We start from the raw sequence: 15,723 nt of genomic DNA, 5'->3' as shown, positions 1-15,723 counted from the left end.
AATTAACAAATCATTTATTACACGACAAATTATTGTGTATTTGCATAAATTCAGACAACTAAATTAAATCTACATTGCCACTGGGGTGGTCTTAACTTTAAACATATGTTGCCCTAATGTCCACCAAAAATATTACATTGCAACTTGGCCAACTATCACAAACTCTGAAACTTTCATTGCTTATTACAAAGTTTTAAAACAGTCATCTTAGTTATATCACCTTTGTGACTCTGGACATTGTAACACCAACAGAGACATGGGTGGACATCCTCTAATGAAAACCTATAGGCATATTTTTTTATTTTTTTATTCTGAAAAAAAATGTGCCCATGAGGGTGCACAGTGTCGAGATCTGGATGACAATAGAACACGAGCCTGTACTCTGTATTCAACACTGCATTATACCTACTACAAGCCTTTCACAAAATCTGATAACTGCAGATGAACTCCAGTTACTGTTCTGAAATCAGACATTTAGACCTTGACTTTTGGAATCTGAAATTGGCCAATTTCTTCCTTGCCCATGTACAAGGATTTGATACTAATTCCTCTTTTCCATTGGAGACTATCCTCTGGCTTCTCACCTGGTAGCAGCTTACATGCAAGTACCTTAATTGGAAAAACAAACCAAAAGATGTTGTTAACATGTTTTGAATTGGGAGGGCTGATCGGACAAACTTTGGAAGGACTCCAAAAAATCATGATTGGGTGTATATTTGAAGAAGAAATAATACTGGCAAATGAAAACTTCAAAAACATCCTTAACACAAATCTACCCTGACTGTGACTTTGGCCCCAAAGTTTAGGAGATGAGTAACATTAATGCAGAATAGCTGCATAAAGTTTCATTCCAAGCATTCAGTTAAGGGAGTTTGGAAATATAAACAAATCAAAACTCTTTTTCTGCTGCTGTGATTTGGAACCCAAGATCAAAAGGGAAAGCAATTATGTCAAAGAACGTATAATCTTGATTTGTAATGATTCAGGCCATATGCAAAAAAATTAAGAAGTTAAAGAAATATAAAAAAATGAAAATCTGAATGTTGACCGTGATGATACACAGCCAGAAAGGTGTGATAAAACTATAGAACAGTCACTCAGTATATAAACTTTGGATGATATATGAAATACAAAATAATATTGGAATAAAACTGCCTATCTAGAAGCAAATGATCATGAGAGACTGCATTTGTCTGAGAGTGATTACATGCTTAAAACAAACTGATAAACACAATGCAAAACTAATGGAAACTAAAGCCTTAGCACTTCTGGGACACAGAGGTCTCTTTGTCCAAGGAAAACGCTCACTGAAAATTCAAACACAACACAAAACAATTAAAACAGAAAAATGTAAAAATATAAAAGTGTGTAATCTTGTCCTTGATACAGTGTGCAACTGTACTTTTCATTTTAGTTCAAAGTGTCACTTGATAATGTTTTTATAAATGTATGATCAATTAAAAATACTGTACAAATCTGGGTTAAACTCAAACCACCTGCAATATGAAAAAGTAACAGAAGCTGTAATTACCATGGGATAAACTGAGAGCTTGGATGATTGCTGAAGATGTTTTCTGGCAGTTTCTCACTGACGAAATGTATCCCCAAATCACGTGGACTGATATTTGGTTCTCGGACCTTAATACTCAGGCTGTCCATCCAGTCCGATTCACTGAATATTGGCCGCTTGTCCACTTCTTCAAAATGTGCTGAAAATTCATTATAACTGTACTTATCTGCATTACTCTCTTTCTGAAAACTCTGGGCACTCTGCACTGGTGGCTGCCAATCACTATCCATGAAAGCCTTGGAAGCATGGCCTTGATCAGCAAAAAAGTATGGCTTGTTAGCATCAAAGAAGTAATCATGATCCTCCCCTCCTGGGGATAATACCTGCATTGCCTCTGTATCTTTATCTGGCAAACAAGCAAAATTAAACAAATGAAAATTTACAAATTAACCTATGGCTGCACAGTTTTACAACTGTAAAATGTGCTTTTCAACATGCAGTCCACAGAAACGAACATGAAGTTAAGGCTTTTCATAGGATTTTAATACTGAGAGTCCATAATGAGTCCAAAATACATTTATATAATACTTTTTAAAATACGAAGAGTCCTATCCAAATTTTTATATATTATCTGAGTCAATGACTCTTCCTATGGGTTCAAAGAGAAACCCTATAAAGTGTGCAAGGATTTCCAATCCTAGATATTGGAACAAGGATAATTTGTACCAGTTTGGGAATTTTTAAATAAAAATAAGACTGCATATGTATAAGCAAACTATGTACAGCACCATTTAATGTTATAAAGGAGTCAGCAAACTATGTACAGCACCATTTGATGTTATAAAGGAGTCAGCAAACTATGTACAGCAACATTTGATGTTATAAAGGAGTCAGCAAACTATGTACAGCACCATTTAATGTTATAAAGGAGTCATCAAACTATGTACAGCACCATTTAATGTTATAAAGGAGTCAGCAAACTATATACAGCACCATTTGATGTTATAAGAGTCAGCAAACTATGTACAGCACCATTTAATGTTATAAAGGAGTCATCAAACTATGTACAGCACCATTTAATGTTATAAAGGAGTCAGCAAACTATATACAGCACCATTTGATGTTATAAGAGTCAGCAAACTATGTACAGCACCATTTAATGTTATAAAGGAGTCAGCAAACTATGTACAGCACCATTTGATGTTATAAAGGAGTCAGCAAACTATGTACAGCACCATTTAATGTTATAAAGGAGTCAGCAAACTATGTACAGCACCATTTGATGTTATAAGAGTCAGCAAACTATGTACAGCACCATTTAATGTTATAAAGGAGTCATCAAACTATGTACAGCACCATTTAATGTTACAAAGGAGTCAGCAAACTATGTACAGCAAAATTTAATGTTATTAAGGAGTCAGCAAACTATGTACAGCACCATTTAATGTTATAAAGGAGTCAGCAAGCAACCGTCACAAACTACAGAACTGGAGTAAATGAATTATTGAGCACTGTCATACAATCCTGTGTGGCAAAATTTTAATCTTTTTTTCACGTAAAATAACTGCAATGAATACAGATTTTTTAATTTCTATTAGTTGCATAGAAATGCAAGACAGAAACAAAGATTTTGTTATTTGACTTGTTATCTTAATCTCTAACTCCTCTTACTTGGGATGGTTCAAATCAAAACCGGGAAAGTTTGGGGATTATTCCAGCCCACCCACCCACCCGGGTAAAGAAATCCCTGAATGTGTGAAATTACTCATAAACATATTTTCCATTAGCATTGCATATAAATACTGACAAATATTTAAGTTTTTGGTATAAAAAATGTCACCATTTGAGTGCAATGAAATATGAGAATAATGCTGCATCCATTTTTTAATTCTACTGGGATATAGAAATAATTTACAATGAATTTTTGAATCTATCAAAAACTGTTGCATCCATTGTTTTTATTTATTGCGATATGTGAATAATGCTGAATCCATTTTTTAAAAAATTTACTGAAATATGAAAACAATGTTACATCCATTAATGCACATATTTCACTAACTGGACCACAAACTCATTGTAGATAAATATCTGTATTTCATCAAATGGACTACAAACCCATTCTAGATAAATACCTGTATTTCATCAAATGGACTACAAACCCATTCTAGATAAATACCTGTATTTCATCAAATGGACTACAAACCCATTCTAGATAAATACCTGTATTTCATCAAATGGACTACAAAGTTTAACACATTCTAGATAAATACCTGTATTTCACTATATGCACTGTACAAACCCATTCTAGATAAATACCTGTATTTCAATAAATGGACTACAACTCATGCTAGATAAATACCTGTATTTCACAAAATGGACTACCATGATGGACGAAAAAAACAAAAGCTGCCTGAAAAAAAATTACTGAGCTAATTTCTTTCCTGTTTTGAAATAATTCAGTGTGCTAGACAATGTAGTTTTCACCTAATTCAATTTTACATGTAGGCACTATCTGAAAGATTTATGAAAATTCAAGAAACCTTTTTCTTTACATTAATGACAGGCAATCATTTTACCTTGTGAAATGCAGAAGTTTAGTTCATCCGAAGGATCTTCTGCTATGATTGCCATGTAGGCCGTCTTTAGCTCCTCTAGATCAGAGCTCGACAACTTGTCTTCCATATTGAAAGCTCTGAAAAAATTATAATTAATCTAAATATATATATACATTTCCATTGATTTTTCCAGCCCATATACAAATGTTTATAAAATTTAAAACACAAAGATGTTAAAATTATGCAAAATGTATATAAAATAACTCCAAATACACCATTCCTCATTTTAACTCTGAGGGATTCATATAATAAACAATGTTATCAAAGAAACAATGTTATAATGAAGGGCCATAAAAAGACTGAGCACTTTATTATCAATTGTAAAAACTAATAATGTCCAGCTTAGTAAATAAACAGACATATTGTGTCTCTTTCCGAAGATTAAATGGTTTCATTGGTCTTCAAAACAGAGATGTATCAATTCATCTATACGCATCAATATTGTGATATTTCTTTCTGGATTTAGTAAATTATTACTGATTTAATATAATGATGCAACATGTTGGAAATGAGGTGATGGAATTATACAGCTCTTAAAATATCATGCACAATGCAGGGCTTTTCACAACAGCCAGTAAATGGTGAATTTCACTGCATATTTTGCCATCTGGTAAAAGTTGTTTCCTCTCAAAAAGGTATGTTTAAGAATAAAATGTCACAAGAACAATTGAAAATCATAGAATTCTTGCATCTGTGATCTGAAATTTTTCCATCGGAGCATGCCTTCAGATTCACTTAGCAAACTCGTGCACCTCTTCCGAAAATTAGGGAAAGCCTTGTTCATGATACATAAAAGAAACAAAACGAGCATGAAGAATGGCACATTGTAGGTCTGCTCAGTGTTTAATAGTAGTCTTTGTAAGAATAGCATGGCTGACCTGGAGATTACTTATCAATGGGTCTCAATGACCCCAACATTTAGTCAAGGTGTGAGGTCCTACACTATTACAGTGCCAGAAACCATTATTTTCTTATTAGACCTACAATAACCATGACTACTCTAGACCCAGAATCAATAGGTTTCTTTATTGTTATTAGCAAAGTCTGATGAAGGTAAGTGCTGTTGAACTGAAGTCATTGTGTGGAAAAGTAAAGTTTACATACAGATGGAGAGACAACACCCTGACATTCAATGCTGAAAACTGAAGTTATCACATGGAAAAGTAAAGTTCACAGACGGATGGACAGACAACATCATAACATACTATGCTGTAGAACTGAAGTTATCATATGGAAAATTAAAGTTCACAGACATATAGCAACATGTCAAAATATACAAAATAGAAATTACCATTAAAATTTAAAGCTAACATTTCTCTCTCCTTTTCCTATGAACAGATCCAAATATCTAAGCAACAATAAAAGTAAACATATCCAAATAATGTTGAACAACATAAGAGAATATTTAAATGTGTGGAGCAGATCTGATCAAGGAAAAATATATGCTGGTCTAGCATCTGTAAATTGTCACAAATCTTGGTCACCAAGACATTTGCCACATGCTTGCATATCTTGGTCACCAAGATACTTGCCACATGCTTGCACTTCTTGGTCACCAAGACACTTGCCACATGCTTGACTTCTTGGTCGCCAAGACATCTGCCACATGCTTGCAATTCTTAGTTACCAAGACATCTGCCACATGCTTGCAATTCTTGGTCACCAAGACATCTGTCACATGCTTGCACTTATTGGTCACCAAGACATCTGCCACATGCTTGCACTTTTTGGTCACCAAGACACTTGCCACATGCTTGACTTCTTGGTCACCAAGACATCTGCCACATGCTTGCAATTCTTAGTTACCAAGACATCTGCCACATACTTGTGCATTCTAAAATTTACTGCATCATAAGGCATATCAAACTGCAAATCCAATATTACAAAGTGCACAATGTTTAAGTAAGTCTCCAAACCAATATATCTTGAGATACACATTGTCTTTTTACATGTATTTTTAAAAAATGAACAGGTATGCTTAATATGTATTTTTTTAAATATGATAGGACCTTCAAAGGCATGATGAGGCAATTACGGTGTTGGAACAAACATCAGTTATGGTGTTGGAACAAACATCAGTTATGGTGTTGGAACAAACATCAATTATGGTGTTGGAACAAACATCAATTATTGTGTTGGGACAAGCATCAGTTATTGTGTTGGGACAAACATCAATTATGGTGTTGGGACAAGCATCAGTGATTGTGTTGGGACAAACATCAGTTATTGTGTTGGGACAAACATCAGTTATTGTGTTGGGACAAACATCAATTATGGTGTAGTGGAGCTAAGTTGTAGGTGCAACAGTGGAGCTAACTAATGTTAGAGGGGTCCCCTGCAATGGCCTAAGAGAACACCGAACATGGTTCTATTTTAAGTCAAGTAAAATTACAGATCATCATTACAGTCATATTGACGTTAATATCATCATGAACCACACATTCATCAAGGTGGGTTACATTCCACAGGTATGATAACACCAATCTCTTGGAAAAAAACATACAATGATAACTGCATCATAATGAATTTTGATAGCATTTGCATCTTTACCCTACAAGGTTTAAAAACAGAATATGACAATTCTGAATAAAAATATGAGAAAAATGTCAGAAATTCTTTGCTTGCAGCAATGGTACATGCCTTACAGTCTGTTTCTTTTTCTTAAGTGTTTAATTTGAATTTTTAATCTCATAAATGAAGTAATGTGGGATCAAGTCAACATGTGTGCCCATTAATATTTTAAGTCAGTCTGACCGTTATACATTGTACCAAGGTTTAGGTGACCAGGATCAAACAGCGTTACCACATCAATATATTCTAAAAAAGTTCAAGTTCTGAGAAGCATGCATCACCCAATAATCTTGTTTTAGTATTGTGAGAATCTGACAAATCACTGCCCCTAGTCCAAAGGCAGCCATATTACAGGTTGTGTGCTAACCTAATGTTGAATTCAAATAGCCCAATGCCCAAAAGCAAATATGATACTGGATCTGGGACATCTTAATGCTGAATTTAAATAGCCACTGAATGCTGGATCTGGGCAACTCTAATGCTGAATTCAGATAACCCCAAACCCAAGGGCAACAAAATGTTAAATTCAAATACCCCAGTAGTTGTGGACAATTACATTATATCATGATCTAGTTTACTTTTTTTCTCAAGACAAAATTCTACGGAAATTATTTAACAAAGGTGAATATTATTTGTGAATAACAATGTTAATAACCTTTGTGTTTGCTTACAAATTGTACTCATTAAAAAATATAATAGCTACTTGCAATAACAAAATCTTGAAATAAGTGTTCCACTTTGCATGCTGTCATTATTCATTAATAACTGATCACTGGAACAAATAATATATTTTTTTTTGTATGTCATATCTTGTATGAAATTACTGGTTTTGTCTATGGACTTAAGTTTGAAATAAAGTTTTTATTACTGTATATATTATCATTATTATTTACTTAAAACTTTACAAAAGTGAAGTCCTCTAGACAGCAATTTTATACTGAAATGCCATGTCTGACTGACTTATAATGGGCAGCCATGTTTTATACCATAATGCGGGGCCCCGAGTGGCCGAGTGGTCTAAAGCGCTCTTCGTTACGGATCACTGCCATCTCACCTCTGTCTGCGGCGGTTCGAGTCAAAGATTCAGCCAATGTGGGCATGTGAGAAAGCTTGCCAGTAGCTTCTTGTGGGTCGGTGGTTCTTTCCGGGGTTTTCCGGGTTCTTCCTCCACCATTAATACTGGCCGCCATGTATAGCCTATCGTGCTGAAAAATGGCGTTAAACCCCACAACAACAACAACAACAACATTTATACCATAATGCTATGTTAGACTGACTTAAAATATTAATGGGCTTCCATGTTTTATACTGAAATGCCATGTCAGACTGACTTAAAATATTAATGGGCAACCATGTTTTATACCAAAATACCATGTTAGACTGACTTAAAATATGAATGGGCAACCATGTTTTATACTGAAATGCCATGTCAGACTGAATTAAAATATAAATGGGCAGCCATGTTTTACACTGGCAACCTGCTCAACTGTTCTTTTTAAATTAAGATTTGTCACTGCACCTCGATCCCAACCCTCGCGCAAACCATAAATTTGATGTGGGTATCCATACATTTCTTGTAGATTAGATTAGTCTTGAAGAAAAAAGATTCTTTTAAGGAAGAATTGTGGGATGTATTTATAAGGGACAGCCTTCCATGAAATAATTTTGCTTTTTGATATTTAACAGTAGGTTATTTACTGCCAAGGTAATTGGAATAAAGTGCCTTGAAAAAAGACACACACAGTATCTGACCAGGGCCTGATCCAATGGTAGGATTCAAACTCATACCTGTTTGGTACCTAGCTGAAGAACATACCACAGTATCTGACTAGGGCCTGATCCAATGGTAGAATTCAAACTCATACCCGTTTGGTACCTAGCTGAAGAACACACCATAGTAGCTGACCAGGGCCTGATCCAATGGTAGGATTCAAACTCATACCCATCTGGTACCTAGCTGAAGAACACACCATAGTAGCTGACTAGGGCCTGATCCAATGGTAGGATTCAAACTCATACCCATCTGGTACCTAGCTGAAGAACACACCATAGTAGCTGACTAGGGCCTGATCCAATGGTAGGATTCAAACTCATACCCATCTGGTACCTAGCTGAAGAACACACCATAGTAGCTGACTAGGGCCTGATCCAATGGTAGGATTCAAACTCATACCCATCTGGTACCTAGCTGAAGAACACACCATAGTAGCTGACTAGGGCCTGATCCAATGGTAGGATTCAAACTCATACCCATCTGGTACCTAGCTGAAGAACACACCATAGTAGCTGACTAGGGCCTGATCCAATGGTAGGATTCAAACTCATACCCATCTGGTACCTAGCTGAAGAACACACCATAGTAGCTGACTAGGGCCTGATCCAATGGTAGGATTCAAACTCATACCCATCTGGTACCTAGCTGAAGAACACACCATAGTAGCTGACTAGGGCCTGATCCAATGGTAGGATTCAAACTCATACCCATCTGGTACCTAGCTGAAGAACACACCATAGTAGCTGACTAGGGCCTGATCCAATGGTAGGATTCAAACTCATACCCATCTGGTACCTAGCTGAAGAACACACCATAGTAGCTGACCAGGGCCTGATCCAATGGTAGGATTCAAACTCATACCCATCTGGTACCTAGCTGAAGAACACACCATAGTAGCTGACTAGGGCCTGATCCAATGGTAGGATTCAAACTCATACCCATCTGGTACCTAGCTGAAGAACACACCATAGTAGCTGACTAGGGCCTGATCCAATGGTAGGATTCAAACTCATACCCATCTGGTACCTAGCTGAAGAACACACCATAGTAGCTGACTAGGGCCTGATCCAATGGTAGGATCTGAACCCTTCTGGTTACAAGTGCAGCATGATAACCACGGAGTGACAACAATTAGTAGTAAAGAAATATAATAAATTACAACCTAATAGAAACATTAGAAAAGATCAAAATGTTGCTACCAGTCTATCCACTATAAAAACGATTTCTGGGAAATGACTTATCTGATCCAACATGGTACAAGCCAAACACCTTGCACAGTTGCTACAGTATGAAAAATGTCACTGTGTTGTACTCTTTACCCACGGTGAGTAGATGACTGAATACAAAACAAAAACCCGAGCTAAATACATAAAAAAAAAGTTAGCATAATCAGTGAAAATTATCAAACTTCTTTTACCTATAGTGGGTAGCACCTTCCAATATGAATATATCCATACATTTTCATGAATGTACATACAATGCAGAAACTGGGCTAAATGTACAAGACATAATGCTAAATTAAAATGCTTACACCAACAATGACAAAAACAACACTGAACAGTGATCACAAAATCTCATCTACATGTATGCTTCAAGGCAATACAAAACCAACAGTCTGAATAGTGATCCTAAATCTGATCTACATGTATGCTTCAAGGCAATACAAAAACAACACTGTCTGAATAGTGATCCCAAAATCTCATCTACAAGTATGCTTCAAGGCAAGACAAAAACAACACTGTCTGAATAGTGATCCCAAAATCTACATGCATGCTTCAAGACAAAATCAACAGTCTGAATAGTGATCCCAAAATTTTATCTACATGTATGCTTCAAGGCAAGACAAAAACAACACTGAACAGTGATCCTAAAATCTCATTTACATGTATGCATCGAGATGAAAAACATCAAAACTGAAAAGCACTCAGCCATCTCAAATTAGTTCTTTCTCGCAACTCAAAATAAGCACTAGTGTATTTTTGTAATTTTGACAAACATCTCTTTCATGTTTTCTAAGTATTTGTAGCTTTAGTGTAAACAAAATTCAAAACCAAATGGGATTTATAAGTCTGATTTGATGTATCTAATTTTAACACACAGATTTCAGAGAAAATCTAAATATTTCCAATCTGGGTGTAAACTACAGACTGAACACGAGATCAACAATTAGGATTTAATATGTAATAAATATCATGACATGTATGGCATCACCACACAATATTGTGATATATAACATAACAAGACAAATCATGGCATGCACAGCTTTAACTTACAGTGCTATTGAAATAAACATTCCCTGCCAGATGGATTGATGTAGTCTATGCTGGCAATATTGCTGAGACAAACATCTCCCAACCAATGCAGTCCATGCTGGCAGTATTACTAAGACAAACATCTCCCAACTAATGGATCAATGTAGTCCATGCTAGCAGTATTACTAAGACAAACATCCCCCAACTAATGGATCAATGCAGTCCGTGCTGGCAGTATTACTAAAACAAATATCTCCCAACTAATGGATCAATGTAGTCCATGCTAGCAGTATTACTAAGACAAACATCCCCCAACTAATTGATCAATTCAGTCCATGCTGGAAGTATTACTTAGACAAACATCTTCCAACCCATGGACTAATGCCATCCATGCTGGCAGTATTACTAAGACAAACATCTCCAAACCAATGGATCAATGCAGTCCATGCTGGCAGTATGACTAAGACAAACATCTTCCAACCCATGGGCCAATGCCATCCATGCTGGCAGTATTACTAAGACAAACATCTTCCAGCCCATGGACTAATGCCATCCATGCTGGCAGTATTACTAAGACAAACATCTCCAAACCAATGGATCAATGCAGTCCATGTTGGCAGTATGACTAAGACAAACATCTTCCAACCCATGGGCCAATGCCATCCATGCTGGCAGTATTACTAAGACAAACATCTCCCAACCAATGGATCAATGCAGTCTATGCTGGTAGTATGACAAACATCTCCCAACTCATGGACCAATGCAGTCCATGCTGGCAGTATTACTAAGACAAACATCTCCAAACCAATGGATCAATGCAGTCCATGCTGGCAGTATGACTAAGACAAACATCTTCCAACCCATGGGCAAATGCCATCCATGCTGGCAGTATTACTAAGACAAACATCTCCCAACCAATGGATCAATGCAGTCTATGCTGGCAGTATTACTAAGACAAACATCTCCCAACCAATGGATCAATACAGTCCATACTGGCAGAATTACTAAGACAAACATCTTCCAAGCCATGGACCAATGCCATCCATGCTGGCAGTATTACTAAGACAAACATCCCCTAACTCATGGATCAATGCAGTCTATGCTGGCAGTATTACTAAGACAAACATCCCCCCAACTAATGGATCAATGCAGTCTATGCTGGCAGCATGACAAACATCTCCCAACTCATGGATCAATGTCATCCATGCTGGCAGTATAACTAAGACAAACATCCCCCCAACTAATGGATCAATGCAGTCCATGCTGGCAGTATTAATAAGACAAACATCCCCCTAACTCATGGATCAATGCCATCCATGCTGGCAGTATAACTAAGACAAACATCCCCTAACTCATGGATCAATGCAGTCTATGCTGGCAGTATAACTAAGACAAACATCCCCCTAACTCATGGATCAATGCAGTCTATGCTGGCAGTATAACTAAGACAAACATCCCCTAACTCATGGATCAATGCAGTCTATGCTGGTAGTATAACTAAGACAAACATCCCCTAACTCATGGACCAATGCCATCCATGCTGGCAGTATAACTAAGACAAACATCCCCTAACTCATGGATCAATGCAGTCTATGCTGGTAGTATAACTAAGACAAACATCCCCTAACCCATGGACCAATGCCATCCATGCTGGCAGTATTACTAAGACAAACATCTCCAAACCAATGGATCAATGCAGTCCATGCTGGCAGTATTACTAAGACAAACATCTCCCAACCAATGGATCAATGCAGTCCATGCTGGCAGAATTACTAAGACAAACATCTTCCAAGCCATGGACCAATGCCATCCATGCTGGCAGTATTACTAAGACAAACATCCCCCAACTAATGGAACAATGCAGTCCATGCTGGCAGTTTGATAACAACTTTTTTTCTATATTTGGGAATCTGGATGGGATTGAAAGGACGAAGTGGGGTAGAATTAGAGTAGGAATATCAGCCCACAATTCTTATTGCTCAGACTTTTTAACACACGTTGTCATAGTGAGGGTTATAAACTGATTTATAATTAAAGTAGTGGCAATTATTTACTATGGAACAATCTGAGACATAAAGGGGCGCTCACCAGTTAATATGTACTTTTGAGAGAGTGACGTATGTAAGGTGAAGTAGTTCGCAATTAAAACATGCACAATGGAGAGAATGTTGGCATACCTCTATGCTACATTAATGTAATGTGGATGATACTTCTTTTGGATATTGTACTTTGGAAATTTTATATGATTTAAGCACACTTCTAACTAAAATGACTGCTCCGTTGTGCTAAAAAATCAGCCTGAATTAGTCTAAAGTACACTATACATAGCAGCTATTAAAACAGGGAAAATGAATTTTGCCAGACTAGACAATACCAGCTTCTGAAAGTGCAATGAATGAATTACCAAATATATAAAATGTAAAAAAAAGTTATCAGCTCTTTTTTATACAATTTACCTCTGAAGTTCAGGAAGTAAAAATGACCAAGTAGAGCTAGCACTTTTTTGAAAGGTGCACATCTGAAGTAAGACCAAGCTGTATACTCTATAACCCATAGTACAACCATCAATCATACACCAAAATAAAGGGAATTAAAGGTTCTTTGAATTATACCTAAGATATACAAGGTCTTTTTAAATAGCCAGTATAACCAGTGAAGAAAGCCGGGGAAGTTCTTTTTCTTTAAAATCCTAACCCTAATGCAAAATACAAAACTGTAGAGCGCCACCTAACACAGTGTAAGTGTTGCAAAGAACTCTGTTTCACCTATAAAGAGTGTTATGTTGTTGATGAGACTGGAACACTAGCATATCAAGGTTGAGACACAAGTGTTATGTTGTTGGTAAGACAGGAACACTGAGCATATCAAGGTTGAGACAAGTGTTATATTGTTGATGAGACAGAACACCTAGTATATCAAGGTTGAGACACAAGACATACAGTAATAATCCACTCAGCCACTCAGGGCCCCAACAATTAAATCAATCATATATAAATCAAATCAAATATACATAACACTGTGTAAAAATTTGTCAAACTGTCCCAGTGATAAGCACAATGTCCAAGTACAAACTATGAACTTCTGCACAGAATTAAAAGTTTTTCCTTTCAGTAAAAATCATAGCTTTTCGGATAATCTAGGGCATCTCAATATTCAAGTTTTATTTTGCATTCAAAGCCTCAAAGTCAAAGCATACTGGTTGTTTTTACTTCATACAGAGGGGCCCTGAGTGGCCAAAAGCGCTCAACATTACGGATCACTGCCATCTCACCTCTGTCTGCATGGGTGCTAGTCTCGAATTCAGCCAATGTGGGTATGTGAGAAAGCTTGCCAGTAGCTTCTCGTGGGTCAGTGGTTCTTTCCAGGGGTTTTCCCGGGCTCTTCCTCCACCATTAATACTGGCCGCCATGTATAGCCTATTGTGTGCTGAAAAATGGCATTAAACCCTACAACAACAACAACAACTACTTCGTACTGAAAGCCTCTAAACAGTTTTATTTTGCATTGAAAGCCTCAAAGTCAAAGCACACTGGTTGTTTTTATTTCATACTGAAAGCCTCTAAATCGTTTTTTTTTTGCATTGAAAGCCTCAAAGTCAGAGCACACTGGTTGTTTTCATTTCGTACTGAAAGCCTCTAAACAGTTCTATTTTAGATTGAAAACCTCTAAAAACAAATTTATTTCATACTGAAAGCCTCTAAGAACACTGTTTCATTAGGTACTGAAAGCCTCTAAACACACTATTTTGCCCCAAAAACCTCAAAGCATACTGTTTTATTTCGTATTTAACTGTTCTATGCACACTATTTTGTATCTTTGTGTCTCGTTTAAGTTTTTTGACAGCAGTTCCATGTACTTGCATATGATTGAAAACCAAGGGATCTTCGGACATGAAATACTTCGACCGCAAAATATCCTCAACCCATCTTATATCACAGGGTCTGGTCTCCTTATCAAGATGATTATGGGTGTCCGCCCATGAACTGTGGGGATGGGTTGTGGTGGGTCCAACCTGTAACAATATACTAATAGGTTGTACCACAAACTAGGGCATCAACAAGTACCAGACCGTAGTGAAAATCCCAGGCATTGAAAATTAATGATGAGTACCCATTCACAAAAATAATTTGTCGACAACACTATCAAAATATCATATATCATCAGCAGTATGCTGGCCTGAGTTGCAGCTCCAGCCTATATTTAGGAGTAGGACCACCCGTTATGCATCAGCGGCCACTACTAAATAGCTGCTGCACGTTGGGCTGTACAAACGGCTTCACAGTTGAAAACAATACTAATATGTATACTACGCGTGTTAACATATCACTTACTCATCAGTCAGCGAACGACCGACAAGCTGTGGCTGACTGTGACTCAGGAGAGGGATGCAGGGCCAAATAATCTACTGCTGCTATATGCACAGCTTGTTGCCAGATATGGTCGATATGTTGTTTTTTAAGCAAAAACTGGAAATTTTGTGGGGGACAATAATCATGTACTTGTACACTAGGACAGACTGGTATTATTTAGCTCTGACACATTCTTTCTCAGTTCATTCATTTTTTAGGTTTTAGTTCATAAAAACATTTTAAAAATGTTATTTTATTCTAGTTTGAAATTTTAATATTGCAATGTTTTGCTTACTCAAGTGTAAACCACCTTTAATATTCAAGTTCTTAACCGGAAGTTGACTTTCACCACCATTCGCTGTCAGTAATAAATAACAAAACATGCTGTGGATGTTATTGAAAGTTTATTAATAAGTGAAACAACATTGTAATATTAATTCATTATTACTGACAAATCAAACAAAATATTATACCACAATTTAAAATAGACAACTTGAAGTACAACTGGAAAACAAATTATCTCCATTAACAGACTATCAGCCATCTCCCATTGGGTGTGGGTAAAGTGCGAATGTGAAAATGCAAAAGTGCGAATTGGTAAAATGCCAAAAAGATAATGCGAAACAGTGGATAAAGTGTGATAAACAATGTG

At 36.7% G+C, this 15,723-nt stretch overlaps 1 protein-coding gene across 1 annotated transcript in view; it reads right to left on the bottom strand.

Moving 5' to 3' along the window:
* Positions 1-15,723, bottom strand: part of LOC149776603 (uncharacterized) — a 60,826-nt gene that overhangs the window by 40,440 nt on the left and 4,663 nt on the right. The window contains exons 2-3 of the mRNA XM_089941094.1: positions 4,087-4,202; positions 1,532-1,916 (exon numbers count right to left, since the gene is read on the bottom strand). Coding sequence (XP_089797220.1) covers positions 1,532-1,916; positions 4,087-4,192 — 491 coding nt within the window. The 5' untranslated portion in view covers positions 4,193-4,202. The remainder of the gene's footprint in view (positions 1-1,531; positions 1,917-4,086; positions 4,203-15,723) is intronic.

The sequence above is a fragment of the Sinohyriopsis cumingii genome, chromosome 18, assembly GCF_028554795.1.
Source record: "Sinohyriopsis cumingii isolate HCF-2022 chromosome 18, ASM2855479v2, whole genome shotgun sequence".
NCBI classification, from domain to species: domain Eukaryota; kingdom Metazoa; phylum Mollusca; class Bivalvia; order Unionida; family Unionidae; genus Sinohyriopsis; species Sinohyriopsis cumingii.
This window is presented reverse-complemented; position numbering and strand designations above follow the sequence as displayed.